At 48.7% G+C, this 11247-nt stretch overlaps 1 protein-coding gene across 1 annotated transcript; it reads right to left on the reverse strand.

Annotated features, from left to right (window-relative positions):
• Positions 1–1647: 1647 nt before the first annotated feature.
• On the reverse strand, positions 1648–11247 carry LOC133209335 (solute carrier family 2, facilitated glucose transporter member 5-like). Its single transcript, XM_061347922.1, has 12 exons — positions 10887–11247; positions 9287–9385; positions 8703–8863; positions 8080–8204; positions 5644–5796; positions 5434–5559; positions 4991–5178; positions 4564–4674; positions 4175–4276; positions 3719–3794; positions 2608–2735; positions 1648–1960 (listed from the first exon to the last, which is right to left on the reverse strand). Exons 1-12 carry the CDS (start codon positions 10938–10940, stop codon positions 1727–1729), a joined length of 1557 nt encoding a protein of 518 aa, XP_061203906.1. The 5' UTR covers positions 10941–11247; the 3' UTR covers positions 1648–1726.

Raw genomic sequence — 11247 nt, forward strand, 5'->3', positions numbered from 1 at the left:
GGGCAGCCATCCCACATAACAATTCATTTCCCATGGTAAATTATGCCCCAGTTAACCCCAAACCCCCTTACACTGAAACACTTCAAGAAGCAGGCAGTTTTTATCAGTGTGCACTTTACTTTCTTCTCAGTCAGCACTAGTCCTTAGACTCAAAGCTTTACCAAGTGGAATGGTGCCTTAGGGAACAGAACCAGAAACCAGGAGAAGGACCAAGCTCTAAACCACCTAAAGACTTTTTCAAGTGGTTTCAAGTACCTGAGTTATTTCAAAAACTAGATTTAAGGAACTCAATGTGGGAAGCTAAAGACAAGCTTGGCCTTGTTTACAAACACAGGCTGCAACCTGTAGGCCACTGCACAGGAATCAACCTGAATCTGACTCCTGCAGCAAGGAAGTTCAATGTCATCTATTTGTGGGGCTGACTGAGCTTCAGCTGACTCATACATACAGAGTAGTGATATGGGGGTTATTAAAGGATCACTCTTTGGCAACTGAAGTGTAAACACTAGGGAGTACAATGAGCTAAACAGCCCAAAGACTTGAGTGCCACTGGAACAAACGGGTATAAACTGGCACCAGCCAGGTGGGTGGCTCCTAACCTCAAGAATAAGGCTTTGGAAGGACTCCTCAGCAATAGCTGAGGACTAGGTTTGATTTGAAGGAGGGAGTTGGGTGAGCAGGGTGAGTGTGAGGCTATAGTGGTATGCATTTCCCATGTAGTGGTCCTTTGAAGCACACAAAGGACAAGCGTTGACAGGGTAAATGCCATTAGCAGCCCACCTAACAAAGTACCTGAGAACAACTGACACTTTCTCTACCCCAGAGCAAAGGCCTGGCAATTCCTCAGAGGAATACAGCACAATCCTTGCATACAAATGACCAAAACCCACGAGTTGGCCCAAGAGCTGGCTTGCGCCACTTGAGATGTATCGGAACATCAGGAACATATATCACCATATGGCACAGGTTATTTGATCACAGAAACAGAGCTGGCTGAGGATACTGCCCTTTCCATGTTACAAGTATTCTCAATGGGTAATTTGCTTTGGCAGTGGCTGTAACGAAGTAGGATGGTCTTGTTAATAGACCTGCTGAAGTGAGTCCAGGGGAGACCACAAAGATGCTCTGAGGGTTGGAGCAGCTCTGCTCTGGAGCCAAGCTGAGAGAGCTGGGCTGATTCAGCCTGGAGAAGAGAAGGCTCCTGAAAGGGAGACCTTAGAGCAGCTCCAGTGCCTAAAGGGGCTGCAGGAAACCTGGAGAGGGGCTTGGGACAAGGGCCTGTAGGGACAGGCCAAGGGGAATGGCTTGAACCTGCCCGAGGGGAGACTGAGCTGGGCTCTTAGGCAGAAGCTCTTCCCTGTGAGGGTGCTGAGGCGCTGGCACAGGGTGTCCAGAGAAGCTGTGGCTGCCCCATCCCTGGCAGTGCTCAAGGCCAGGTTGGACACAGGGGCTTGGAGCAAGCTGCTCCAGTGGAAGGGGTCCGTGCCCGTGGCAGGGCTTGGAGCTGGATGAGCTTTAAGGTCCCTTCCAACCCAAACCATTCCATGGTTTGGGCTGGATTACTCATAATGAGAACATTCTCAAGACTCAATGGCTTATGTGGAAACTCCTGCTGTGGAAAGCTTGCAGAAGGTCTGAACGAAGATCAGTATCAAAAAAATAATCCATGTATTTGTTCTCCCACTGAATGGATCTTGGAAAATGTCTGGGCCAACACTGGGCTGGGTCAGAACTTATGGCTGAAGATTTCCTTCTTCTCTGCCTGCCCACCTGGGACAGCCTGGAAATCCTTAAGCTCTTCTTTGTCTTCCTGAATCTCCACCTTGTTCCTCTTGGCCATGATCCTGTTGATTTCCATGAAGGTTTTGTTCTTAGTCTCAGGAACAATGAAGAAGATGTAAACTATAGTGGCGAGGCAGATGCCACAGAAGATGAGGAAGCTGTAGGGCCCCAGTCCGGCCTAGGGCAAGGAAAGAAGAGAGCATGGATGAGGACAACATTCCAGTTGTGTACTTCACATGATTTAGATGTGCTGAGCTCTGCAATAGCTAGAAAGAAAGGAGCCACAGTGATGTGCACGTATTTTATGTTGAATGACTTAAATAATTGCATTAGCTTGAAGTTAGGAGTGGTTCTAGATTATCTTCTCATATCGCCACCATGGATTCATTGGAAACCAATATTGGTTTACTGGAAAAAGCAGGTCTGTTACAGAAGTCAAGCTAAACTCACCCTTTGCACAAGCTAAAATCACCAACTACAGCAGTGTATGGGACATACTGCTGGGGCTCAGATTGAACTGGTGACCTTGAGAGCAAAAGCAGTATTTGGGTATTTGCAGTCTTGTGCATGCTTCTGAATTCTGGATCAGACATTCACATGGGAAAGTAACTGCTTTCTTTAAAACCATGTGCAACTGACAGATGTGATAAGAAAATGCTGACTAACATCACTTTCTTGTCCTTAATATATAATCCTGCATGCAGGTACTGGGAACCAACTAGGGCATTTATGGCTCTCGGGATTAAAGGGCTCTCTGTAAGAACACAGGGGTGAAGATACGGATTTTAAGCTGTAGTCTTGCCCTGTTGTGTGGTTGCATCTTACCTCCATGTAGAGGAACACAAGCCCCACAGTGAAGTTGGACAGCCAGTGCACAGAGCCACCCACCATGAACGCTGCAGGCCGGGATGACTGCAGGAACATCTCGGTGATCATCACAAAGGGAATTGGACCTGGAAGGGAGTTGCACACTTGGAAATCCCAAAGGGAACTCCCCTGCTTTGAATTCCCAGATGACACTGTTCATTTCAGTGGCAGGCAATAACTGTTAAAGTACTAGTGTTTAGAAACACCCAATACATCAAATAAAGGATGAGATTAAGAAAATACAGGGCATTTAAATGAGCTCACACACAGCAACCAACCTCTTCTCTCCCATGGCTGCACCTCAGCCAGGAGCCCATCTCCAGCATAAGTTGTAAAATAAGGCTGATGAACACAAACTGTCTCTCCAGAGAGCACCCCATGAACAGCAACTAAGCAAGACCTGCTCGTTGAGCAAGAAACAGTGTGTTCTCATTAACAGGTCCAGATGACCTGCTGCTCTCCCTCCAGCAACATCCCTGCCCTCCATGCTTCAATCTGCCTGGTGGCATAAACGGAGAAGGAAAGGTTGTGTGCAACTCCATCTGCTATAAAACCTCTACAGGAGTTTGGATGCTGCACTGCTGCAGCTAAGCAGACAAATACACCATGCTGAGGAGCTGAGTCAGCACAAAGCCTTCCCAATATCCACATCTATCTGCACATCTTTCTGCAAAGCCATCTGCGGGGCCATGGGTATAATTCGCATTGCTTCTAATTCCATGTGTTGCCCACAGATGCAAGCATGCCACATCCCTGCCCAGCTGTGGGGCTCACTAGCTCGGCATAGTTTTGCTCCAGGTTTTACTTGGGGAATATCAGACACAAGCACTGTTGTGCTTTTGCTCTTCCTCTTGAGAGCCAGATGCTCCCCTGCCTCACAGACACAAGCAGCTCCTCACTGGAACATAAATAAACCTAGCTGACAATCCACACACTGAATGGCCACACAGAAGAAATTCTATCTCCACCTCCTTGGATTAGCTCCATAGAGCTTTTGGTTTGAAACTGAATGTAACACTTGGCTTTCCCCAGCTTGTGGAGGAGACAGGACCAGACTGTGCATACTTACTGGCTCCAATAGCATGTCCAATGATGTAAACGATGACACACACTATGCTGAGGTAAGACATCCATGAGACAGTGGCCTGTGAAGAAATTAATCACAGATTACATGTCATCCTTATCTGAGCATCACCAACACATTCAAGGCACTATTCATATTAAGATCTGAAGGCATTCTAAAGCCAGTATCACCCTCCATTGCCAGATATATACACTGTTAACCACAAAAACCATAGCCTGGGTATGATCCTTGCTTCCAATAAATCAGTGCAACAGGTATTATGAACATGATGTGCTGGAAACAGTGCTCAGACAAGGAGGTTCACAACTTTTCCTGGCTTTAATTTAGTTCCTATCATTCCCTCTTTCCCAGGGTTCAGAAACAACTTCAACACATACCAATGGTTCCTTGAACAGTCCAGAAATGCATGGGCAACATCACCTGAGCCATCCAACTACACACCTGGAGATTGAGAGCCATAGTTAACACTGCACAGGAGACACAGCAAAATCCAAAGCCAGCAAGGAGGAGGATTCTCCTTCCCAGGGATTCCACAATGAAGACCTGAAAGGGATAGAAGAGGGTGAGAGACCAGGCATGGGGCACAGCACTTACTGCAGCAGAACTTACAGAGATAGTCTTTGTCTCTTAAGAAATTCAGTGCCATTGCCACCATCTGCTGATGGTCAATCACTTTGGGTAACATAGCTGCCTTCAACCAAGGGCCACTCCAGGGTGTCTGTGGTGCCAAGCAGCTCACAGTATGTGTAAATAACATAACCCAACTTAACCCGTGACAAGTAGGGGAGAGTGGGAAAGCCAGAACTTGAAAAGCCCTAATAGAAACTTACAGCAAGCAAGGTCATGACGACGTTGATGGCACCTATGGACACGGTGACATACTGAACACTGTTGTCATCCACTCCTGCCGACAGGAAGATTCTGTCTGCATAGTAGAAGACCTGCAGCAAAACCACAGCTGTGTTTACATGGGACCAAAGGCAGAACATAGGAATCCCAGTCTGGCTGCTTTTACATCCTGGAACTGGTGCACAGGAGCCTGAGAACTGATTCTTTCATTTCTGGACACTGCTGTTTGGATCCAGCCACAAGCACCTTACACTAAAATGTCCAAACTATCCTTAACAGGACAGCTGGACTGTATCTAGTACATGTGTGTACTGGGTTTGGGTCAGCACTGCCCCACATCACCCACTGTAAAGCCCCATTCTTCTACTACTCATCCCACTGGCTTTTCCCATGTGCCTTCCCACTCACCGCATTGACCCCCGAGAGCTGTTGGCCCATCATCATGACAATGATGGAGATAAGCTGCCACCTCAAGCCTCTGAAGGTGCACAGGCTGAACACAGTGAACTGTCCTTCTTCCTTTTCTGACCGGTCTTCTTGGTGCATCTCTTGGATCTCATCATCCACATCATCCCGGCCTCTCAGCTTCTGAAGAGCTGGTTGGGAAAGGAAAGTGAGTTATGGGCCCCAGAGAGCAGGTCTACAGTGAACTCTCCTGCTTCAAATTGGTAGAACACTGTTCCCACCATGGGCAGCAGGTCAGGGATTCACATATGCAGAGAAAGGAGCAGTGTTGCAGGAATTCCATTCACCAACAGCATCAATGGAGTTTTTCACACTCGCTTCACTGCTGGTTGCTGTCAGTCATGGCCCACAGATCTTCCCCCTTCCATTAAAGGATGATACTGTACCTCGTCGTGCTTGCTCTTCGTTGCCCTTTTGTATCAGCAAATATCTGGGACTCTCAGGGAAAAAGGGCAATATAAGGAGCTGAATTAGTGATGGGATCCCAGTGAGCGCCAGCAGCACGGGCCAGCCTGCAACAGTGAGACAGGGTGACAGCTATGAGACATCTTCCCCCTGTGGGGGCCACAAGAACAAGTCCCAAGCCAGGAATTTACCTTTGGCATTCCCAAGGATGATGTTGAGACCAAGGATCTGAGCTATAAGGATCCCAGTGGTGATGAAGAGCTGGGGTACGATCCCAATTGCACCTCTCAGATTTCTGGGGGACAATTCTCCAAGGAACATGGGAACCACGTTGGAAGCCAGACCTAATAGAGAACAACGTTAGACATGCAGTGCCTGGCACCAGCACACGCACTGTCTTTACTAAGATACCTTTTTCCTACATGAGACCAAAGCAATCCCTGCTGGACCAGAGCAGGAAACCTCACACTCAAGCCCTTCTGCTCCAGCTGACTTCAGGGTCATCTTCTGGCCAGTGCATAAGCTGTGTGTGTTCTCCTCACTCTTCAGTGGAAGATGGGACAAAACACACACAGCATTGGTTCACTCAGTACATGGAGAGGTACCAAACCCATCACTGAATCTGGTACCCTCAGAAGCTCTGGCTTTGGGAGTACAACCTGCCCACCTTCAAAGCAAAGCAGTACTTGGTGCTGTGAGGCTCTAGCTTCAATGCTCAGCAGCAAAGCATTTGAGGAGCCTGAGAAGGCAGCAGTAGGCTGTGATCTGGGCTGTCTCAGTGCTCATAAAAATAGCTCCCAGCAGGGTCTGCCAAGCCCTTCAACACGATACGTGGAAAGAATCCTGTGTGCTGCTTCAGAGGTGCTCGCGCCCCCAGAGTGCATGGGAGGGATTTATACTCCCTCTGAACCAAGCAGAGAAATCAATATCCAAAGTGATGTAAGGGTGGAAGGATGCAACCTCTTGCTGGCCTTTATCAATTCAGTACTCCTTCAATTGCTTGGTAACGTTTCCCAGAGAGCTATGTTGGTCTGAGATCTCTTACCAGCACCATGCTGGAAGAGGTATTGAAACCCGAATAGCACATGGGTTATTTTGAGGAACACTGAGTTGTAACCCACTGTAACCCCAGCAAGCTGCCAGCTCCATGGTTACGCTGTTAATCCTGGCATGTAAACCCCAAAGTTCTGGAGTCAAATGACCACATGAGACTCTCAGCTTTCATTTCTCAGCTTCCTAGCTTTCAGGAACACGGAGTTAGAAAGCCGTCATCTGGAAGCAACAGGCTGGGGAACAAGTATTTAAGGAACTAGAAAACACTATAAAAGTAAACTCATGAGATGCAGTGGTTTACATTTGTATTATAAGCAGCCTTTCAGTTGCCCAGATTAAAACATGCTAGCAGCGTGGACTACTGCAGTCAAGCAACAGCAGCTTTCTTACTGCTCAGACCAACGCTGATCAAGCCCTGCCAAGAGAGGCCCTGCATACAGCAGTGCTGCCAACCACCCTTTACCAGGCAGGGCTGCACTTAGATCCTACCAGAGCTCCAAGCCCCTGTGTCCAACCTGGCCTTGAGCACTGCCAGGGATGGGGCAGCCACAGCTTCTCTGGGCACCCTGTGCCAGCGCCTCAGCACCCTCACAGGGAAGAGCTTCTACCTAAGAGCTCAGCTCAGTCTCCCCTCGGGCAGGTTAAAGTCAGTTATAAATGACTGGGAAGAGGGGTCACACTTGACAGGTCCTTTAGTATTTATGCAGCGATCCCATGCTAAGAGCAGCTGCCAGGCTTAGGAGAGTCAAAAGCCAAACCAAAACCACTGGAGGAGATGAATTTCCTGCCGTAGCTCACCAATTTCAACTGCTGTGTGTTACAGGTCAAGTTGTTTTCTTATCCCAGTTTCTTTTCTTCTTTTATCTTTACAGGATATCCCAACTCAGTTTCAAACGATGGGGAACGTCAGTCTAACCAGCCCAAAGCCAATGAATTGAGCCTAAATGCTGTTACAGGCCCCTTATCACCCTGGTTTTGCTCTGCTTGGTACAGTGCTGCCCACCCCTTCTGGTTTTATTCGTTCCCTATTACTGTTGCTGTAATACAGCCACTTACACCAGTAACACACACCCCCCCCCTTTAATGCTTCTTTCCTCTTGCAGGAAGAACAGTGTGTCCCAGCACTGGATCACTGGGGCTGGCATCATCTCCAGTGACTCTGACTTGGAAAGATTATTCTGTTTCTAATTATGTTAAAGAGAAAAAAAGACAAGGGGGGGGGGTGTGCACAGAAAAGGCAAGCAAGGCCTTAAAATGGCTTGTAAGATTATCATCATCAGCAGCAGGTTTCCTGGCTGTTGGAGCTCCAGTGCCTAGCAGATGCTCAGTGCAGAGGATAGCTGCATCTCAGACACGTATCTCCTCTGTACATCTCACATTCCAGTCTCTGCTCTTGTCTGCTATAGATCTTTACTACTCCTGCAACACGCAGGTGACAACTGTGATTCAAGAGCAGCACTGATATACAGATATATGGCTAAAACGTGCTACCTGTGAAACCACCCTTTGTGACAGTAAAAGACCTTTACATAGCCAAGAATGTATTTATTGCTCTCCCATCCCCATCCACTTACCAGCAAATATTCCCATGATAACACGTGAAAAGATGATCACTTCATAGGTTTTTGCTAGCTCTGAGGTTCCCATTAGGATTGCAGCAGAAATAGATAAGAGGTTACTTATCAGCAAAGTGCCCTTTCTGCGAAGTAATAGAAAAGGAGACAGATTCAGTTGATTTTCTGTCTAAGGCCTCAGTAGCAGAGACATCCCCTCTGTGCCACAGTGTCCAAAACTCAAATGAATCACCATCCCAAGGACTACTCACAGGGAAAACGGCTGTTGTCCCATTTTCCCTGCAGGGAATGGAGGCTTCGAGGTACCTTAAAGGTCTTTCCCACCCCAGCTGATTCTGTGATTCTCAGGAAACCCAAGCAGCAGAGGCTGGGCCTGATCTCAGACTTTTCTCTTTGCTCTGTATGTGGCTCAGTGCCCAACATATGGCCTTAACCACATCGAAACCATGTAAGATCTTGTACACATGGGAGACAACACGTGCTGCTGAGCCCAGCGGCTGATCACCAGCCTATCTGCCTTACAACCAACGTGTGGGACACTGTCATGCTCCTGATGGGCTTGGCAAACCTTATCTGAGCCCAGAAACTGCTGCTCAAGGACCTTAAACACCACGGTCACGTACCGGCCGCAGTTGTTGACCAGAGGCCACACCATGAGGGACCCAAAAAAGCCACCCAGGGGGTACATGGACACAGTAAGAGACCAGAGCAGCGTCTGGAAGCTATGCTCCATAGGCACTCCAGTCCTGTTGTAGTAGGTTTGGTTGTAGAAGTCTTGCATGTACTGGAATGAAAGACGCACATTTAGCACAGTGAGTAAAGCTTCCATGCTCCAAAAGCTAGTCATGTCATAAAGCTTTAAACAAACAGCTTGAGAATGGTTTCAATGGGAAATGAATGCAAGAGGGGGATGGAGAAGCCTGGACGAAGTAACTGCTATTACAAATTATCCTGCCTTATGGGATCTGCCTTCTATGCCAAAGGGAAGGTATTTCTCACGCCCAGTCTCTCCTAGGCACAAAGTCCAGACTGCAGCATCATACACCTTTACACCCCCTTCCTTTCCAGGGCAACCAGTTCCCAGCTCCAAAGCATGGAGAAGTCCAAGCACCTGCCCACAAACACCCATAACACACTGGTACCCTCCTGCCTTGTTTTGCTCGTAAACCTCCTCCCAGGTCATCGTCCACACCACAGTCCAACCTACCGGGGCTGGAGAATTGATCACAGACACGTTGTACCCGTACTGGAAAGAAGATCCAAATGCAGATATCAGCGTTACCGCTGCAAGCACAAGTGTCATTTTCTGCAGGGGGGAGAGAAAACACAAACCCCACCTCAGCAGCAGGTTTGGATTGGGGCATAAATGGCAGTCAGTAAAAACAAATACCCTAAGACTTGCTTTTCACTTCATCTTATTCTACAGACAAAGCCCAGTGGGTTGTTCTCATTAAAACTCGTTCTGTTCTGCTTGATTTGCACATAGTCATTACAGTAATTGATTCTGCTCTTTCCTGGTATTGATGGAACACTTGGATGATGAATAATTGTCAAGTTACCGTGCTTAGAATACCCTCCCTGCAGGGAAAAAGGTTGTGTGCAATTATCCTTTCCCCAACGTGCAATTGGATAGTGAAATAACACAGGAGATTGGTACAGGGAAGCTTTAAGAAGAAGAGGTTTTGGATGAAGTGACAAAATCCCTTTCCTGCTCATTTGTTCTGCCTCCCACATTTCAGGATCAAGCTCTTTACGGCTCTAATCCGATTGCCACTGAAGCCAATTAGAACTTATCCAAGTAGCTCAGCCAGGGCTTGGCTGTGGGGTATAAGAGCAGCTCTGCAGCGAAGCAGAAGGGTGAAATTGCCACCTGGAGTAGGAGCAAGCACTGGCCATGTCTGTGGGTGCAGACCTCAGGGTTACGAGCAACTCGCTTTTCGCAATGCTTCGGTTGCTATTTAGTCCTCAGGCCACCCACCCTGTGTTGGCTGAGCTGGGCTGGGGTTTTTAGTAGCTCGCTAATAGCTCCCATTGCTGCTACATCAATAAAGTCATTTTTCATTCAGATGCATTGGTTTCTGTCACCACCATTAGCCTTAACGTCTGCAAAGCTTTATTTATGTCGCAACACCCAAGTCAGGTCCCACACGCAGGAGCTGTCATTTCCCTAATGGAATGTATTGTCCAAAGAGCTGCTGGTAGCCCTTCTATTCCCTGTATTCCTCAGCAGCTCACCTCCAGAGACCTGCAGAGTTTAAGGCATTACAGAAGATCAATCCCAGTTGATCTCAGGGTAAGGATCAGGAGGAAGCTGAGGCTTCCAGCTTCTTTTTCTCGTACTGCTGCCACTGTAGCCCTGGTGATGAAAAGCAGGCTGCCTTGCCCTCGTTCAGCCAACCCCAGGAGCTCCAAAGAGCCGCTGCTATTAACAGCTCACATTCAGCACCCTTAGGAAATCCTCTGGCACACACGAACATTGCATTGAGCAAGAGTCCGCGACAACACTGCTGCGAAAGGCAGCCCCCATCCGGAAGCATCCGCAGCCTAAAACTGATGGGGAAGGAGGACAGAACCCGTCCACACGGAGGGGGAAAGACACACAGAAGGCACATGGCAAGGCAGGGGCAGGCGGAAAACCTCGAGGCTCAGCGCAGATAAACTGGGCTCAAGAGCAAACACCCCGTGCCCTCCTGTGAGCTCCACGCACACGTGGCGGCCTCGCAGCTCTTGGTCATCTCCTACCTGCAGAGCTCGCCCAGCGCCGCTGTGGGAGGCTCAGGTCGAGGACCAGAGCCCTGCACACTTACCCCCTGTGAGCCTTCATTGCTGGCGGAGCTCTGCTTCTCCCTTTTCAACTTCATTTTGGTGTCTGAGCCACGGCCACCGAGCCCCGGCTTATATAGCCCAAACGGAGCAGGGAGAGGAGAGGAACGCCCTGCGCGGACAATCCCCCTCTGGCCTCGCAGATAACACCCAATCAAAGGCAGGCTCTAGCAGCTGAACCGAGCTGTTGCTCTTTTCTGACCATTCCCTTCCCCTGCGTGACTCCCTCGTGGCTTCTCTTTCTTTCTCCTCGGTCGAGTCCGTCGCTGTCGGGTCGGATGCTCCACTGCCACAGCCGGGCTCCAAACAGATGTCCTGTCTGGCTGCAGCGGAACAGGCTCCTCT

This window comes from Neopsephotus bourkii, unplaced genomic scaffold, assembly GCF_033783945.1.
Source record: "Neopsephotus bourkii isolate Nb327-2 ecotype Australia unplaced genomic scaffold, CSIRO-AGI_Nbou_v1 NB_333, whole genome shotgun sequence".
Taxonomy (NCBI): Eukaryota; Metazoa; Chordata; class Aves; order Psittaciformes; family Psittacidae; genus Neopsephotus; species Neopsephotus bourkii.